Here is a 20,854-nt window from a genome sequence, read left to right as displayed (position 1 = left end):
AGTCGCTTGTGTGGCTGTTATTCTGCCGCCTGCTGACAGTCAGTAGTAGTCGTGGAATCGCATGCCACTGTTTAACTGCAAACGGAGCAACTTTAAATTAGCCTTACAACCCGACGGACAAGTTTAGAAGTGAAATACTAACTTCACTAGCTGCACGTCTCAATGGACATTGTTCAGGTAGGTAAGTTAGCAGAGAAACATTAACCTGGTCGGTTGACAGGAGTTAGCGTTAGCATATCGCTAGCAGGGGTTGGCTAACAAGGGCAGGGCCAGTTAGCCGCAAGGTGACAAACAGGTAAAGGTAACTGCTTGGGTGCTTATAGGAGCGCCGGTTTGTGTGCACCTGGCTAACGTTATGTTTGTGTGCGTCTGTTCGTCTTTTTCCACACATTGTTTGTTGTCTTCAGAAACTGGTGTCCGGATTTGCTCTGGACCTGGGACCACTGAAAGAGCCTCTTGGATTTATCCGTGTCCTAGAATGGGTAAGTTTTTAAAGCATAGAAGTAAGTGTATGTAAAGTACATAATGCACCTGACTCAGCAGTCTTTGTATTAGTGTGTGGTTCAAGATATATATCTGTGCTCAGCCTCGACATCTACTCAGCATTCCTCTCATTTGATCCTCGTGATGTTGACATTTCCTTCTCCAGTAGTCCATTCCACCAGCTGCATATCCCACACTCTATGCGTGTGTGTAGTGTTGTTAGCCAGCAAATCTACTACATATACTACAGGGTAAATACAGAAGAAAACACTCATGAAGTATTACAGACCATGCTCTGTTCAGTGTAATGGCTTTTGCCCTGGTTCACTGCGTTAAACTGTGCCACAGTCATGGATTTACAATGCATGTAGCTACTGATTTCCCTAGTGAAATGTTAACCCAAATGAGGGTGTCAACTATTGGCTTTAAACCCTCCCAATCTTTTCATATTAGAACTTGATTATGTGCTGCAGTGGACTGTAAGCCGAAACTATTACACAGACATTTAACAGATCTTGTGACTTTAGTATTGAAGATAATAGTTGTTGCATCATTTTTAGGCACCCAGAGTGTCAGATAGTGTTGTTGATGCCATATACTGTTACAGAAATATCCATTCACAGTAAAGTAGGCTTGTATACTAAGTGAAGTGTTACAACAGTGAACAGCGCAGCAGCTCATCAGAAGCACTTTTATGTAGTTGCTGTTTAGAATCAAATAGCTGCTGCTCAGTAGAACATACTATAAATATCCCTGCTGTGTGAGTCTGTGTGATGGAGTCTGTAATGAGTAATCTGAATGGATGGACCATATACTAAAAAAAGGACACAGTTGAGGAATGCCCCCCGCCTCCTTATGAGAGCACTAACAGTGGTCATGCTCTGTATTTGCTGGTGATGCAGACTGCTGTGCTAACTGCTTTGTTACGGTCGGCAGTGCTGTGTGTATTTAAGGCGTGTCCTGGTGGAGCAGGAGCAGCCACGTCCTGTTGGTAATTAACATATTCAGAAAGTCTTTTCTGCTTCTGTGGAGTTTCCCCCCATGAGGGTTAAACATGCTTAGCATTGCCATATATAGTTTACTACACAGTGTCGGCAGGGGTGGGGGCAAAACCTTATTACTTATGTGGATTTTTGGTCCACCGGTTCATGTTCCTCTCACGATGAATCATAATAACTTTGTGATCTCCTAACGTTTCATGCGGTGCCATCATCAAGTCAAACTTTACACTGATGTGGAGCTGAGTAAGAGTCTGGGTCAGACAGGGTCACTTCTTTGGAAATGTACTGTATATTCTGCTGACTGCTGCTTCTGCACAGCATTCTCTGAGCATCTCCCCGGGGAATGGGGGTGCAGTGGTGTAACCAAATATGTCACTGTGCCCATCAGCCTCATTTGGACTTTGTATTTATTGCCAATTAACTTATGTTACTATTCTAACTCACTAAACAAAGATAGTGAAGATTTTTCCGACTAACAATCTGTGTGAGTGTTTGTCTACTCTTGTTTTTTTTTACATGCTAGACAACTTCTTAGTTATTCCACTGTGTTCCCAGATCTGAGAAATGAATTTTGTGAGTACTGTGTTATTATTACAGACTTGAAAGATGGCCAGAACTACTCAATACAGATCCAAGTTGCAATAAACAGGATTTATCCTTAAGTGAAGATGATACTTTCCACTTGCTTCATCTGCTTGTATGTGTATTTATTGTCTAAATGGAAATTAGTGTCTTGAATTATAAACAGGACAAAGAATGCAGCAACAAAGGCAGTTTACAGTGTATTGATTGAGTTTCCCAGCTGTCTGATGTGGAGCTGAGTAAGAGTCTGGGTCAGACAGGGTTACTTCTTTGGAAACGTACTGTAAATTCTGCTGGCTGCTGCCACTGTACAGCATTCTCTGAGCATCTCCCCGGGGAATGGGGGTGCAGTGGTGTAAGTATACCACACACATACCACTGGGGTAAAGCAGCATGCACGCACCAGATTGTGCAAAGGCCATGGTACACTTAATGCAGAAACTGGCTTAGGCAAGTTTGTACATGCAGAGGGCATGATCCTACCATTTACCACCATCTCTTGGCAGAAGATGTCAGAAGCATCATGCAGGTGAAGAGCTGGTTAAACTAGTTGAACTCTTGAAAAACAATAACCACAGTTGAAAGGTCGAGTTTGCTTAACTGTGCCAAGAAACCTGTAGCTGTGCTGAAGTCACTGAAATAAATACTATCATGTCATCTCATTCAGAGAAAGTATATTTCTTAACACAAGCTGTAATGATATCTGTAGTCACCTTCTAATGTGTGTGTTAGTGCACATTGATAAAAACCTGTTGAATTTACGTAATATCAAGGTTTTAAGAGGCATGACAGGCATGTTAATTTGACTGACAGGGGCATTTTACTAAAGTGGTTGCTTCATGTGTGTCCCAACTCTTCCACACAAACGTGCACCACTGCACTGACTGGTCAAATGTAGCAGTGGGTTTTCATTTCTTCATAGAAGTAATGATTCAGGCTACCAGTAACATTCCAAGTACCCTTAAAGTGATACCAATACCAACTGAGTACTTCCATACCATTACACATTTTCATGTCTTTTATCCGGTGTAACAGGTGTGTAGTGTAGACACACTTTAGAGTGTTTAGATGGCATCTTGGCTGCTGAACTGCTAAGCACGCTAACTCAAATTCACCACGATTTCACCTCCACAGACGGGTTGTAGCTGCTGTGGCAGTGGGCCAATCACATGTTGCATTAAATTGAACAACACTTGCATTTGTTGGCTGTGAGTAAGTCCATACAAATAGTCATATTTTCTAGCTCTGGGTGTAAAAAGGATCAGTTGCAGGTATCATTTGACATGAGATGTTTCCATACTACTTGGTATCCATTTATTTCGGTCGATACCTTAAAGGTATCGAGTACCGGTACCCAGCCCTCAGATACCTGAGTTTTTGAAGAACATGAAAATTTACTGTACAAAAGCCAAATCTTGTCTTAACACAAGCAGCCATATGAGAACTAAGATGAAGTCAAAAACTGGAAGAAAAAAAAAAAACTGCTTTAATCCTTTATTGTGAGAATAACTATATTTGGTAATTTCCGTAAACATCCAGAATAGCCTCCCCATGCCTCTCTGTGAGGTTGTAGAATGGATTTTTTATGTAGAGACTTTTTGGAAAATGTTTTACCCTAGACCATCGAGGAGCCATGTATGACAACCTCACTGACCTTGATTTGCAACATAAAAATGAAACATTTTGAAAAAAGTAATTTAATATCCCCCAATAACTCTCTAGGGTTGAAATTTTGAAATTCAAAGTATTTCAATGAGTGTTCTATAAAGTGTTAAACAGACCCTTCCATGCCAGCATTCAGTATTTGACTGTTTCAGTGTTTGAGACTGATGCATTTCAGTTGGAATCAAAGTAATATTGAAGTTCAGTACTAAGCTAGAGTAAAAGCAAACTGCAGGCTCCTTCACAGCCTTCACAGGTCACAGACGCTACATCCAGTTTTTTCTACACTGTGTGCACATATATCAAAATCTACCATATATGATTTATCAGAAACATCTCAATCGGCTGTATTGCCAGTACATCTTCTTATCTGGTCCTTGTCTGCCTCATTGTTCCCTGTATGTGTTAACTATTGTTGTGTGAACCTTGTGATGGAACAGGGCTGCTACTGTCTCAGTGCTTACGTGGCTCTGCTTTTCCAGTGTAAGGATCTCTGCTCCTTGATAACGGTCCCACAGCTTCTGATTTCTCCCAGCTGCAGCCACTATTGCATTTCCAGTTGGTTGTTGGTCCACACTCCAGGCTGAAATTGGCTGAGTTATTCCAGGGTGAGGCCTTTCTTAGTACTCCAGCACTGGGAAAAAGCTGTTTGTCTCCCTCCTCTACTCGCTCTTGGGAGATGTTTATAATTTATATTAGTGAATGTCAAACTGGAGTGTATGCCACGGCTTGTAAATATGGACATGAGCCAGTAAAGAGCAGTTTTTCAGTGTCAGGTGGAGGGAGGCGGTGGTGGTCTGGCTATTTTTGCTATCATGACATGCTGGCTCTGTTTTGATTCAGTGTTGTCATATGTTCACCTGATGTGCTGTAAAAAAATAAATGTGGTTGTAAAAGAAAAAGTAAAAAAAAACAGGCTAACCTGTGAGCGTCAAAAGCTTGTGACTGTATTTGGCTGCCGACTCTTATCTGACCACGAGAGGTAGCGAGGAATGTCTTGACTCAGTCTATGGGGGTCTGGGTGGGACGCTGGACTCTGGAGCAGCCAGCACCCTGCCCCGGCTGCAGGGTTTATTTGGGGGTGCTGTCAGATCGGCCTGGGTGGGTCAAACAAGGCTGAGATGAAAGCTGAGAAATGTTGTGCAGCTCCAGAGACACCTGAAAGATGAAACCCATTTCTGAAAATCCTCAGTGTGATGGAAGCTGGCTAAATATTGCACTGTGTTTCTGTTGTTTATCCTGCTGTCTTTACTGCACTGCTGCTGCCTGCAGTGTCTGCTCCCCTGTGCCTCAGCCCCTTCTGTACAGCTGTTAGCTGAAAAGGATGCTGATGATTTGGGAATGTGCTTTGGTAGATGTGGGTGTAAGTGAACAAAGGACATTATTCTTGAGAGAAAGTACGGAAGCAAGAATCACATGCCTTCATCAGAAGCTTTTCATTGGAGGAAGGATGTTCTGAGAGGGGGGAGGTGTGTGTGTGTGTGAGAGAGAGAGTGTGTGCCCTTTGTCCCACAATGTTTCTAGATAGTCTACACTCATAAATAGTTTTCAAGACAGTTACTGCAACACCTACATGTGATTATGAGAAAAGTGATTGTTATATCATAATTCAGTTCAAGTATTAGATGCTCTCCATGGGTTAATAATATTTTCCTTCTTATCTGGTTGATCAAAATATCAAATAGACACCAATACATCAGGCATGTGGATATTATTGACTAATTTAAGCGTATCACATATATATGATTTATCAGCATAATATCAGACAGGAAGTAACAGGGCATTGCAGTACAAGATATGTTTAAGTCATTTAGAAATAAAGTTCCAGCTGAGTATATTTTGGTTACAATACTTAAAGAAATAAATTCAGTGGATACTTGTCAAAAATGCTGGTTTATTATTTTTGTTGGTTTTTAATTTTATCAAACTTTTTTTTTTTTTTTTTTAACTTTTAAACCTGCAATGTAGAACTTTTACATATGAATGAACATCTGTTACATTCAAGCCCTTGCTATATGAGTTCACACAATGCTGATCGATGAAGTGTATGAGCGCCAGATCATTCTGTCTATCTTCTCATGTTGAGCGCGATACTCTCACACTGGCCATTTGTCTATTAATCGTGTTGTTCTTCTGGACTTTTCTAATGTTATCAGACTGAATGGACTAAATTCTGATAGTGAAATGAGTCATTTCACAGGTGTTTAGTGATGTGACGCTCCAAACAATGTATCCACCATTTTACAGCCACAACAGTAAGTTACAGCCAGTAGAGTGGTGTACTGGCCAGTACCAGTACTGGGATAAATACCAGTATGCTGGTGGACCATCAAAAAACATGCTTTTGGGCCGTTAAAACCTATCCATCATTCAGGTTTCACATGAGAGCGTGCTGCATGCCTGTGTCAACCAATCACAGCCTTCACTCTCACTGCAAGAAGGGGGAGACAAAAGTGCTTCATCGGCTTCATCAAATGATAAAATGGCCAAAGTCTTAAACGGGTGAAAACAATAGTTTGTATTGTTTTGTATTTCTTTAGGGCTTTGCTAATCAATGACAGGCTGTGTGAGAAATGTAGGACCCAGGTCTCAGGAAACACAATGGGACTGCTGCTACGACTCATCTACAAACCAACTACGACTGCAACTAACAATCATTATCATATCCCTGCTTACAGACAGCAGTAATGACTTAAATATCCTTGTTTTTTCTGAACGGTCTACAATTTACTGTTCTGTATGAAAAGCAGCAAATGATCATATGTGGAACCCGACGTTTAGCATATTTGCTTTACTCCATTATCAGAATGGTTGCATATTGATTTTCTGTTGGTCATCTAATCGATGCAGCACTAAAACCAACCCTATCAAAATAAAAGCATGAGAAGAAACAGAATGCATTGGCCAGCAACACTGTAAATGCATTTATACATATACTGTATGTAGATACCACATCACATTAGTATGTATAATAATGTGATACCTGTAGTTAATAAAGTTCAAAAAGGAAAAAAAAATCCAGCCCATATATAGCATCACATGATGAGTCAACAGGCTTTAATTACACAGTCTAACACGCCTCAGAACTGATATTGTACACTCTCAATCAATCAAACTTGATTTATACAGCACCTTTCATACAGGTCAATGTAGTTCAAAGTGCTTCACAGTTGATTGACAAGCTGATAATAAAACAGAACAAGTGTAGACCAAAAACAACATAAAGAAAAGGAACAAATTATTTAAAAAAAAAAAAAAAAATGAGACCAATGCACGCAAGAGAAATTAAGAATCATAAAAATGTAAAAGAAAAAAAATTAAAATAATTATTAGTAAAATAATTAAATGTTTTATTAATTACATCAGACAAACCTAATGACATAGTATGTCAAACAAACATCACTGTGCTCAAACTCTTCTTTTGATAGCTTGCTCAGAATAATAATAATACAATCATAATATTAATCCCTGAGGGGAGGTTCAGGTGTCATAGCATGATAAGATAATCCTTTATTAGTCCCATGGTGGGGAAATGTACAGTTTTACAGCAGCAAATGGATAGGAAAAATGGAAAGAAAAATAATAAAAAGAACTAAGAACAATAAAGTAAAAAAACTTGATAAAGTAAAATAATTAAATGTTATTAAAAGTTAAAGTAAAAAACTAGGTTAAAATAGATTAAAAAGACAAAAGTAAAAATGAAATTAAAAAGAAAGTTTAATAAAAGCTGGACTAAAAAAAGTAAAAAAAATAGACAATATAAAATCGAATAAGAAGATAAAACTTCTAGAATGATGATAATAACATAAAATAACTTAGAACAAAATTAAAAAACATCAAAACAAATAAGATAAAAATAGAACTTCATCCAAGATCTTATTAGACCATCCTGCAAAGTGAGACAAGCAAATAACCATCCTGACTGTAGTATGTTTTTATACTACTCTATAAGTAAGCCACTGTTGTTGTGACACGCTTCCTCAGTAAGTACTCATGAGAGCCTTAATGAAAGATTTCACATATTTTCTTCCTACTCTCCACATATGAGTTACAGTGGTGGCATGTGTATAATGTTAGCTGTATGAAATCACAAGCTGCTCTGCTCCTAGTTTATGGCACTACTTTAGCACTTCATGTCTTGCCTTTTTAAAAATAGGATTAAGCTGCAGCAGCCATGATCTCAACAACATTGTGGTGCAGTTAGACAGATGTACTCTTTTAACCCATGTAGCAGCATGATTTTTACTGGCTCACAAATGGTCTCCCCACAGTGTAGGAGGATTTTTGGGAGGGTTGTGTTTTTTTGGTTTATAAATCTTTTTGTACTTATGTAGATTGCCCAGTAATGCAGAGGCTTGACATGTTGGCCTGGTCCCAACCCTGCCCTGCTTAGACCTGCCATTCTGGTCTCAGCCCAGTCCAGGTCCTAACAAGTAAGTGTCAGCACGGGTCTAAATAAAAAGACTTTCCAAATCCTCTCCAAAACTTGCTGCCTCTACTTAAATCTATGACCTGCTTGAGAGATTTATACGCAAGCTGACCACATTTGAACCCAAAGCAGCTATGTTTACTTTAAAGGTGAATGTAATAAATGAGTGCAGCTCTTGCCGTGCAGCAGTAGACTCCTCAGCAACCCTGGAGTACTGATCCAAGTTTTTCTGCAGAGTCAGTTGATGTTAAAGCGAGAGGAAATGGTCTGGGTTCCTCTCTGCTTTCCATTCTTCCTGCTGCTGTCTGCTCTCTGTCAGCACAGCTCACCATATCAGCTTGTTTTTCTCCCCTGAGAAGAAACTATTTGCTGACATTAATTCTTATGCAATGTAAAAAAAAACAAAAAAAACCCTGCATCTATAGAGTAAAATAATTACTCTCAGTTCATTAAAAGCCTTTTCTGTGCTCTGTTTTGGCACATTTTTTTTTATCAGTGTGTTTCAGCATAAGTATTATGTGTTACGCCTGCAGTTACATATTTGTCACCTGACCCTCACGAGTGCAATGGAGTGCCAGAAAATGTCAGAAATGATCATAACAGTGCTTTACATAAGATGAATAAATGCATTTAAACATGGAGAAAACATGATGACGAAAATCAAATATTTCCTACTTTTCATACTCAAGACATAAATCTTTAAACACAGCTCACAAATATCTAATTTTTATAAAAGGGGCACTAAATTCCTTCTAAACAGCTGTTTAACACTTATTTGTAGCAAACATGACTCAAACAGGAGGACATAGTGTAGTTGCTGTATGACATTAAACTTCATGTAAACTGTGATGAGAAGGCTGTTTGCAGGAACTGAACGTTTGGTTTATCAGCTGCATGTTGAAGGGTTACCATGTTTGTTTTCCACTCTGTGAGAGGGTGGGAGGGAGCTTCCTGTGTGGAAAAAGGATGTGACAATTGTAGGGGAGAGTGAGAGTGATTGAGAAGTGGGGGAAGTAAGCTAAAAAGGGGAAAATAAAATCACGTCTGATTCATATGGAAAAGGAAAACGGTTTCATAAGCAAGTGTGTCAGTCAACGAAGCATGCCTGTCTTTTAAAACCTCTTATCTCTGTTTTCCTCCTTCTCCAAAGGTCTTCGCCATCTTTGCCTTCGCCACCACTGGCGGTTACAGCGGGTCGACCCATTTCTCAGTGAAATGTACTGACAAGGAACTTGAAGTAAACCCTACGTTTGGATATCCGTTCAGGTAGAACACTGAAGTGCTCTCAGAGTCACAAAAGCTTCTCAATAGTCTTCCCTGCTTTGCTTTCTTTCATTGCTTACTTATCAATACAAAGTATCAATACAAAAGAACACACAATACAGATGCTGTCACTAATATATCTTGATGGATTCAATCATATTGCCTCAATGAGAATATCTTTCAAATGTCACCATCTATCATATTATGGGAAAGTTTGCACAAGATCATAAATGATGTTCAGTGCTGTGAATACACAACACACAACTGTGTTCTGTTTTATCAATTACATCAGAAAAACCTAATGACATAGTATGTAAAACAAAAATCACTGTGTAACATGATACAATCGTAATATTAATCCCTGAAGGGAGGTTCAGGTGTCATAGCAAGATAAGATAATCCTTTATTAGTCCCATGGTGGGGAAATGTACAGTATTACAGCAGCAAATGGATAGGAAAAATCAAAAGAAAATTAATTTTAAAAAAAACTAAGAACTATAAAGTAACAGTAAGTACACAAGCAATAAAAACAAAAGTAGTAATCAAATATAGTAAAAAATAGTAACATTATGTGCAAGAGTAATATTGGTGTTGAATGATAACATACCTGAGTTTGATATTGATATTGCACAGATTTAAAGGTGAAAAAATATATTGCACAGTTGAACTTAAAGTAATAGTATACCTGAAATACTGATATTCCACAGTAGCGTACATTAAAAAGTGCAGTTTGTCAACTGTCCAGGTAATAGTAAGAGTGGTCTGACCGATGAACACAGTGACAGCTCCCACATGGCTTTTATTGACACATGGTGATATGCTACAAAATAACAGCTCATCCACTGAATTGGACTAAAGCAAACATCCTAAGAGTCCAGAACCAAACCAAGATGGTAAGAATAAAAATGTAACTGTGCCTAGATATCTGCACTGAATCTCTGAATGAGTGAATAGTCTGTCATTAAATATAAATATGTACATACTAACAGCATAAATACAACTCTACTGAAAGTCAATAAAGAAAAGGCAGTCACTCAAATATGTGATCCCACTGGACATCAGTAGAGGAAATGTTTATATTTTTAGAACAATATTTGCCAACGATTGTCACCATGGTGTTGAGTCAGTAAAATAAAGCGACAACACCAAACATTTCATGTGTGCTCATGCAGTGGGTATTTTGGTGTTACTGTTGAGAGCATTGACTGTATAAGAATATGGATGACACTTCTTCACTTCCTGTAGCTATGCATACGTGAAGCCAAAACATCTCCTTTCTGTTAGCAGCCATATTTCTTGTATGATGTCATTTGGAGCCAGAGTCTGTGCCATAGAGGGGCCTGACAGAGGTTTGAGAGCGGCTGTCACAGCTGTCAATCATGATATCATACCACCTTTTTATATTGTCAAATAACTAACTAAGTGTATCAGAAAAATGAGCACTTGGAAAAACATTAGCATGAAAAGAACTACCAAAAAAGACAAAAAACATTTTTGGGAAAAATGTATTTGCTCATGTCCTATCCGCTACCATGTAGGAGGCAGGATTTATAATCTATACTGCAGCCAGCCACCAGGGGGTGATCCAGATGATTTGGCTTCACTTTTGGCAAGCTGTCATGACGTTGATATTTCTATACAATCCGTGGTTTAGAGGGTTGAGAAGGGACAGGAAATTTATAGAAAATGCATCTGAAATTAATTTTACACCTGGGGAAACAGATGTATGAGCTGCAGCATTGTTTCTTCAGATACGCACTGAGGGAGAGAGGAAGAAATAGGAAGGTCTTTATACAATAGTTCAGACAATGAAACATCCTTAGTGACTCTAAACAATAAAAAATTCTTCCCCTGAGAAAGACAGTTTCCTGTCTCTTAGCACTTTTCACAGCTGAATAAATGCACTGATATAAACTTTAAACAGAACAAATATATATATATATTATTTATTTTTATTTATTTTTTACATCAATAATCTTGTCAAAGGGGGTGTACCAGAAATCTCTCATAATGATTTTTCATTCAGTTACATATAGCCCCCTTTGAGGGATTAATACACACTTGCAGAGTAGTCTTCTCTTCAACCAATATTCAAAAACTAAACTGCTTTATACTGAAGAGTTTTACTTGTCGTTATAATGGAGTGCAGTGTGATTAACATCACTCAGACGATTAAACAATGAATTTTTCTTGCCTAAGCAGACATTGTGATATTCTGTTCATCTTGATACCTAATGATTGGAGGAAAATGTCAAAACTTGTATCCTAATCCCCATAAAGTTTCTTTATGCAATCCTGCAGACCAGTGAAAGATTTGGTTCAGTTTGTGCCAACAATCTAAACTCTTACAAGTCTCGCTTAATCTTTGTATATTCTCTCTTCTTGCGTCCGTGGAGAGAGGAGTAACACAGGTGAGGACTTGTTTTCTCTGAAATCACACAGACTATAAAAGACAAGTGTCACCAGAGCGACCGCTGACAGTTTTCCTCTGTGCCTCTCTTCAGGTTGTCAGCTGACTCCTACAAGATACCATCATGTAACGACAGTAAAGTATTCACTGATGCCTACCTGCAGGGAGACTTCTCCTCCTCAGCACAGTTCTATGTATCTGTGGGTGTGTTTGGGTTCCTCTACTGCACTGCCACACTCATCCTCTACTTGGGTTACCAGAACATCTACCGCCAGACCACCCGTGGTCCCATCGTAGTGAGTACATGACCCCACGTTAGCACAAGCCTTCTTCAAAGCTTCTACCACTGTTCATATCCACTAACCCTGCATATGAGGCCAATTAGCCTTGTTTTATTTATTTCAGAGTTGTATCCTGTACCCCACCACTCACTGTAGAACATATCTATAGAAGAAGAACTGAGCCTTGCATCATTAAGCATCCCAGTGGCGCTATATGGAACCACTTCCTTAATCACTCTGAAATACATCAGGAGTAAATGCTAGTAGTCTTAACATGTTTGATGCAAGCATTTAAATATTTTTGCAAGGCTTCCTTAAATTCAACAATTAACATTATCTGTGAAAGAGCCCCTGTCAATAATCTGTTACATAGAAGCAGAGTAGAGGTTTCTGGCACAACTTCACCTACTTCCAAGGTACAGGGAGAAGGGAAAAAAAGTCTAAAAAAAGTCAAAACTCCAGCAACACTAGTATATAACAACTTTATTAATAGACCAACACGTTTTGGCTTGCGGCCTTCATCAGGCTGAATGTGTTTTATGATGAACCTGATGAATGGGCCATCATAAAACACATTCACCCTGATGAAAGCCTCAAGCCAAAACGCATTGGTCTATTAATATATGTTACAATAATCTGTTACATAGACATTTTTTTACTCTCAATGCAATGAATAGAATCCATAGAATAAGTCAGAAACACATGATTAGCAGTGAGACCCCAGGTTTAGATTCGCCTTGAGGATGTCAAACATGACTTGTGGCAAATTCCTTCCAGAGCAAACCATATGAGTAGCTTTAATACATGTTTCCTATCTTCCTGACAGTCACTGATTTCTATATTTGTATTCATTTCAGTAGCCAGGAGATTTTAAAGCCGGAAAAACATTGTTTTGAAACGTGTCTCTTTCTCTACAACAATCAGTAAAGAAGCAACAGTAAAAGTTCAAGTTGGAGAGAAAACATTTTTTTAAACCAAGCAGATCTGCTTTATCAGGTTGAGCTTTAATTGAAAGTGGCAATACAAGAAAACTCTCTTCAGGTCTTGATTCAAATTACAAATGATAGAAATGATATCAGAAACTCATGCAATCATCCAATCAGCTTCTTCTCATCACTCACAATAAGAAGCTGCTTAAGAACACAAGAGTCTTTAAACTGTGTCTAGATGGTAAGTTGTAAGTCCAGTTCTATGGTTACATCTGTTGCCCTCTAAGAGGTGTCACTGTAATCCTCAAAGGGTTAGCCAACAGTGAAGCACACTATAGGACTTAGCACATACAAAATAAAATACAGAGTGAAGCAGGGACTGTGTTTAGTAGTCCTCGGCGGTGTGTTGGTTTGAAAGGTGCTTGGAAAAACTGTCGTAATTTAAAACCTACGCTATGCTATGGAAAATATCCACCAGCACCCACCCAGCCATTCCATATTTATTACTGGCAGTCTAATCTTGTATTAAATTGCCTAATCAGACTCCACGTGCAAACATTTCATTTGGGAGCAGCCTTCACCTCTCCCTCCACCTTCTCTATTAATCATACTTGACATTTATGACTCATAGTGCTCCAGTCTGCTGCAGGTTGATTCCAATCAGTCAGTCATACTTATTAAGTGTTAAGTATTTTATTTTATTTTTATTTTTTTACAACAGCAGTAATCTTGATAAAGGAGTTACTGTTAATCAAAAAAGTGTTTTTCATGAGAACATGAACACAAAGAAACTGAGAGACGTTCATAGATTTAAAAGAACAGCAGGACAGAGTTTAGCTGAAAACTAACTTATTTTACATTATATAGAAATTGTCAATTTGATTGTGAAACTATTAAACCTAAGTGTGAATACTGACTGAACGACATTTCATTCAAATCAAAGCAGCTGGAGGAGCATGCAGTAAGAACTATCTTGTGATGTCATCATGCTCAGTGTTCTCTGTGCACTCTCTGACAGGACCTGGTGGTGACTGCTGCCTTCGCCTTCCTGTGGCTTGTGTCCTCCTCAGCGTGGGGCAAAGGCCTGACTGATGTCAAATGGGCCACTAACCCCGATCACATAGTGGAAGTCTGCGCTCCCATCTGTACGCCAGGAGAGTATCCATCTATGGGCCGCCTCAACGCCTCTGTGGTAAGACACGTTAAAGCAGTGTCGCGGTTGTTGCAGCTATTATAATGTTATTCTCAAGCTCATAAAAAAAGTTCTTGTCATTTGAACATAATGATCAAATTTGCCTACAACATGGATCTGATTAGAATTGTGTAGAACTGTGGCTATAAAACAACAGAATTTTAAATAACTTCCATCTTAATAAAAAAATATTATCCCCTCCACTATAATTCCCTTCCCTACATTTCATAATGTTATTATAGCAGACATATCAGTCCTGCAAGAACTGGTGAATAGGTTTTACATGTAGATATTAACATGGATAAATGTTTTTTGGTGTTTTGGATAAATAGTTTAGATGCATAGAAACATCCAGACCAGAAGTAACATTAAAAAACATTTGTAGGCCTATAGACTTGTTCTTTATTTAAAAATAGGCATATTGGCTTAACTATACCACTTTTTTGGGTTGTTTTTAAGCCTTTACCACAGTATAAGGAGCTTGTCATACACCTGGAAGTGATGCTACTTCTGCTACCCTGAGCTTTATTTTTCTTTTCTTGAAATATGAAGATCAGGTGATGATGATGATGTCCTAAAAGCACAGTGTCATTGTTTCTAACAGAACCAAGAGAGTATACATTGTAATACAACACAGGGCAGCTGATCCTGGGTTATGTTGGATATGAATGCCCCTGGTAGTACAGTATGTGCAGTGCCATCTAGTGTTCAAACTAAAAAGCCACATTACCTTCTATTGCTTGAAACGAAAATTCTGTCTGACGAGCATTTTTAATTTCCATTTTTAGATTTATTATTTGAGTGAAAATAATTACAAAAATGCAGTAATTGTTGTGAATTTCCACCTGTGAATATCTATATCAACTAACAATACTGTAAGTTTTGTGTTTGCTACAAAACACTGTGGTGTGTGTTGCACTTGTAGTAGAGGTGGTAGTGTTGAGCAGACAGATAAACACACATAATGCAGGCAGGTGAAACCTTTAAAGCACATTGTACAACTGGACTGGAACACACAGTGTACAAAGTGTAACCTCATAAGTCAGATCATTCAGATACAGTCAGATAAGTAATCCCTGAATGCTGTGTCAAGAAAACCTGAACACTGAGCAGTTAAAGTACACAGTGCTTTGTTGGTCCTCATTTATTTCCTCATGTGTTGTTCTGTCTTTCTACAGACTTTTGGCTTTTTGAACTTGATCCTGTGGGCAGGTAACTGCTGGTTCATTTACAAGGAGACTCCCTTCCACAAAGATCCCAACCCACCGGCCACCATGGAGGAAGGAGGGGTCCCTGGGCCCTAACCAGTTCACTGAGGCTCACCAGTCATAGCCCTGTACCCACAGCAGAGTTGCTTTGTGCCCAACACTGGTTCTAATGTTAACCTGCAGAAACGGAAAAAAAAGGAAAACAATTGTCCCAAAACCCCCCCGACCCTGATCCTCAGCTATTTTCACGGGTCTTCAGCTCAACTTAATCTAGTCCCTAACAACTGAAAAACCTTTTCTTCTTCTTTAAAAAAAAAAAAAAAAAAAACTATCATCAACTTCCAATTCCCATGTGCCTTGGAAACACAAAGTGCAAATACACACTAAAATGCTTACACACTACGTACAACAAGAGTTGCTGTGAATGTAGAGTTTAAACCTGTTTGGTGTTGAAAATAGCAGGCCTGCTGTGCATTTGCTTCCACCTCAGCGCAATATCCTCCCTTGATGTTTGCCCTTCAGGGGAACACCTTGTGATGAAATTGTGATGTAAGACACCAGAATCCCCTGTGGCCTTCAGCGACGGGGGAAAAAAGGCAAGTTGAAATCTGACGTCCTCTCACAACTGAGAAGCGTTGTCATGAGAACCAACATCTAGAAGAACACATTTTAGGTGGAAGCCAATGCACCCGGCTCAGGACCTGTTCTTCTTCCATGGTGTAATCTGTATGTGGAAGTGCTGCAGTTCAGATTCCAAATACTGTCATGCTAAAGATGTCATTTACTCAATGTCAATATAAATAAGCCATATCCTAAAGGTTACTGTTATATGATGAATGCTTTTTCTTTCATTTAAAGAAGAAAAGATGATAGCAGGACCTTATTGTATCACTAGACTACTGAAAAAATATTCTGGTCTTCTTTGAACTCTGCCTCCAAGACATAAGACCATGTTATAATTAATCATCCCCCAACATCCATGTCACCCCTACCCCACACTGATGTTCTAATCTTATGATACAACCTCGATAACCACATGAATGTTACAGATCACACTTTGATTTTCTTGCACTTCACTGTTCACTACAAAAAGAATACACACTGTAAGTAAAAAGACAAAGCCACACTACAATCTACTGCACCGCTGTGTCTTTTAAAGTAGGGAAGCACACACCTTTATTTTGAAAGTTTCATTTTTGACTGATATTTCAGGTTGAGACAGCATGTGCCTCACACGTTTATTTCCAGGCTTTCTACATGTTTACTTCAGTAGCTGTTGTACATGACCTCATAGTCTAAAAAACTGACGAGGCCAAACCATGTTTCATTGTCATTATCATTTACATTACACACTAACACTAAGATTCATGATTTTTTGAACTGTCTTGCAAAAGGTGACTTGCAGTGACACTATTTATATACAATTCATATGTTTGTTTTTTTATCTGCATTAATTGGTCCATTGCATATTTTAAAGCCACTGTTGGGTTTCTGTTTGTATTTCCCTATGGAAAAATTGTCCATGTGCAGCTTTTCTTTTTCTTTTTCTTTTTCTTTATTTTTCTTTTGTAACAAATTTGCTGTTAAATTGGTTGTACCACTGCATAGCTTCAGGGTTAATCTAGTGATGATAAATAGTTGAAGTAAAAGAAGTGGCAGGGTGTGGTTGCCAGTAATCCTGCTGTATTCCTTCACGACTTCCAGCGTACAGTACATGTAACCTGACAGCCATTGCCATACATATACAGAATATCACAAGGTTTTGTATTGAACTTGTATAGTTGTTCTGAGTCACTGTTGGTAACCGTCAAAACACTGACTTTTTCATTGCACTAAGACAGATCTAATGTCTATGAAGTAACTGTGCATGAATAGATTGTTTTTGGATTGGAGTCATTGGAGCGGCCTGTGCAGTTTTTGTATTTAACAGCTGAAGCCACTAGGGAATATAAGGGCGGCTGTTTGAGTCACTATAAGTAATCTAAGTAATATATTTTCCACACTAATTGAAATGAGACGTATATAATAAAATTTCTTTATCAATTTTAAACAAACAACAAATCTTAGTTAGAGCACAGTGATTTGTGGGATGTTCATGTACTAGAATGTTGACATTGGACTCGTCATTTATGTATTTTATGCCATTTTGTGCAGAAGGAAACAATGGTCTGTCTGTATTGACGTGTAAAACATGACAGCTGCAACTGCTGGATTCTGACTTTTTTTTATTATATTGCAAACTGAGTTATTAATAGTTCAGTACATCTGTACTTGTTCACCACCTTGATGATTTAAAGCCAATGTGTGCAGAACCTCGATTTAATAGTTTTTTTTTTTTTGTTAAAACAATGAAACAGTTTGCTTAAACTTGATGCAGTCTGCATTATGTTTTGCTTTCAGCTCATTCATTCAGTGTCTCTGGGTTAAATCCATAACATCAGTCAGTGTTGTCTGCCACTGTCTTTTTTATACTAACACCGGGTGGCAGCAAATTCAGACATTTTTGAATGCTATAAATCATGACTCAAATGTTCTTACTGTATTATGAATCACTTAACAGTACTACTCAGCTAGATGTGAGGGAAACCATAAAAGAGAGAGCCTGTGTCATTCTTCCATGATGGCAGATTCATCCCAGAGCTTTGACACTTCCCAACACCACTCTTCTCTCCTAAAGGGAGAAACAAGGAGCAGATGATGGAAGTATTATTAAACATACACTATATTCCATAGAGTAGTCTTCAACATTACAACCCATAAAATTAAGCAGTATCTCAGTATGGACAAGAGTTTTTTGGAGGTTAATCTGAACATCCTTCTCAGATTGTGTAATTAAGAGGGCTAAAGAGGGGGAAGTATTTCACCAGAAAAAGAAACCCAAAAAAATCTTCCATAACCTAAATATTTATCTTAATCTCTTCAATCATCTGGAGAGCCCTTACAATCTTAAGGTCCCAAGATGAATACAAGGCACAAATGTCCCTTGAGACCCCATGGATGTGTTCCGATCCCCACATTCAAAACCATTGCCATTGAGGTACCTGTTATTTTAGTGTATAATGATGTGAGCAGTATTCTATATGGTGACTGCAAAAAGCATGAGGTATTAATCTTCCAGTTCATCTAACTCACTACATCATACTGTTGGTTACTGCTGGTCGGAGTATTTGTTTCACATTCCTAGTCCAACGGTGAACCTGTAAAACTGGGTTTGGACAATCCGATGATCACATACCAGGGGGGGTGATTCAGGTTACATTAAGATTGACCTACCACACAGGAGTAATTTATATCTAAATAAAATGAGCCACTAAGAAATCAATTTAATAATGAGATAATTCCTACTTTCTCCAGTGCGTTTACAGCCAAACTCAACAGACTTCTCAAGGGGCCAGTGTTTGTGCCTTTAGAAGACACTTGATTTGTCAAACTCACACAGCTGTAGCTTTGTATAAATTCTTTAAAAGGCATTTTTAGCACAGAATGAGGGCTGTGGATTTAACCCACCCATAATTTACACTAGAATCACATTAGAAAGGCATCTCCTCACATGCAGTATGGACAGGGGGAATAATTACAGCCAACCAATAACTTTCAATGTGAGTGTCATTCTGAGATACACATGAGAAATGTAGTGGTTGTGCCAAACATAGACAATCTTGCAGAAGCTGGGAAATGCATGCTTCTGTACACCACCCATCTGTAAGTGCTAGAAGTGAAAAGTAGGCATTGAATAGAAGCACCAACAACTTCACATCTCCAACAAGGGTCAATTTATATTGATTTCCAGTTAGAGTATGTAGCTATTTTCTATCCTTTGCTGTCTGTGTATTAATATCAGTTGGATAACTTGTACACATTGTATTAATGTTACTCAAGCACCAGATCAGTGACAGTAACTGACAGATGCAGTTGGGCTGACCTTGAGACAGGCTTCACACTTCGTAAGCTAAGATGCTTTGCATTTGGACATACTCATGACATGGTAGGGTGTATTTTTTCTAGGATTTAGGGGAAACTCTATCGCTTAGAGTAGCTATCAAATATATCGATAACATGTTTAGTTCCAGCTTTTGCCATATAATCCAATTAACTACTTTATGTAAAATTTACATTGATTATTGTGTATTTTAAATTAAAGTGTCTTTTCAGTTTCACTAACAGATGTACACAAACAAAAGCTTTTTCCTGAATTTGATGTAAATATGATTTATGATTTATGAGATGACATTACAAGACTCCAGACACACACAGTTCACACATAAGTAACAGTTACATCATTTATAGTGAATTGTGTTTGTGTTGCGGCACGGCCCTGGTTGCGTGAGGCTTAAACACTTATAGGGATTAGGAAAATGGGGGTAAGGTGTGTCCACGTGTGTAGACCTGTGACTTCTGATCACCACTTAAGAACATGCTCTCCCTGTCCCACACTCTCTGAACAATAGTGTGCTTGTCCTGTGGTGAGAATATAGGCACAGATGAATAAATATAGGCTCAAACAATCATCCCACTGATGATATATTAGTCACACACAGGTAAATACCAGTCCAGTGACTGTCTGTCAGAACCAGGAAAGAGGCTTATTTGAACATAAAAGGTTTACTAGCATCTACTTGCACTGTTGTTGCTTAATAATTGTCTGTGGGGGATGTAGATGTGCTTACAGTATGTACATTTATGCTTGAAACGTAGATATTGCTTAAAGTATCTATCAAATATATCTAAAACATGTTTTTAATTCCAGCTTTTGCCATATAGTCCAATTAACTACTTTATCTAAAATTTGAAATGATTATTGTTCATCTTCACTATTTTATTTTTCAGACAAATTAAAGTGATAATTAGAAGAAAACTGTAATCACATCGAATAACTTATTTGTGTTTCATCTTCATGGTCATTTCTGAGGTGGTGGCATTTGATTGCATCGCTGTATACAAAGAGGTATTTTTTAACATTTTAACTACCACTATTAGCAGACATGAAGGGTATAAAACATTAGAAGCATCTCTCATGTTATTACAGTCTAATACAACAGCCAGCCAGCAGCCCTCAATTTGCTCTAATCTAGGGACTCATGTCTTCTGGAGACTCAACAGGGGGAAGTGTGCAACTTCTCTGAGGCCCCAAAAACTCATAGGCCCCAAAAGTTTCACCATGTGTCAATTGAGTTTTAATTTGACTTGCTAATGTTGAGGCCCTATTTTTTAGAATGGCAATGTGTCCAAATTTAGAACAAAACTGTGTTATTCTATATTATTCTGATATGGTGAGTGCTCCCAAATAAGTTGTGTTGAATCAAATGACAAAAAACTAACTGACGCATAGAATTTCATAACAAGAGTTCTTGCTGCTTTCTGGGCCCCTGTCGGGTAGATACACAATGCACAGAGGGAAGATGTGTGTTGGGTAA

General features: G+C 38.4%; 1 protein-coding gene across 1 annotated transcript; it reads left to right on the top strand.

Moving 5' to 3' along the window:
* Nucleotides 1-17,758, top strand: sypl2a (synaptophysin-like 2a). The gene is made up of 6 exons (XM_062415753.1): nucleotides 1-177; nucleotides 408-482; nucleotides 9,308-9,423; nucleotides 11,925-12,126; nucleotides 14,059-14,232; nucleotides 15,411-17,758. The coding sequence occupies exons 1-6, from the start codon at nucleotides 163-165 to the stop codon at nucleotides 15,534-15,536; spliced, it is 708 nt and encodes a 235-aa protein (XP_062271737.1). The 5' UTR covers nucleotides 1-162; the 3' UTR covers nucleotides 15,537-17,758.
* Nucleotides 17,759-20,854: the final 3,096 nt, after the last annotated feature.

Source organism: Scomber scombrus, chromosome 3 (genome assembly GCF_963691925.1).
Source record: "Scomber scombrus chromosome 3, fScoSco1.1, whole genome shotgun sequence".
Lineage (NCBI taxonomy): Eukaryota > Metazoa > Chordata > Actinopteri > Scombriformes > Scombridae > Scomber > Scomber scombrus.
Note: the sequence above shows the minus strand (reverse complement) of the source record. Positions and strands in the feature narration are given on the sequence as shown.

Excerpts from the sequence above, each read along its gene's own strand:
- sypl2a (XM_062415753.1), top strand. Across the intron at positions 483-9,307 it reads TTATCCGTGTCCTAGAATGG|GTCTTCGCCATCTTTGCCTT; the intron begins GTAAGTTTTTAA and ends CCTTCTCCAAAG. Across the intron at positions 12,127-14,058 it reads CCACCCGTGGTCCCATCGTA|GACCTGGTGGTGACTGCTGC; the intron begins GTGAGTACATGA and ends ACTCTCTGACAG.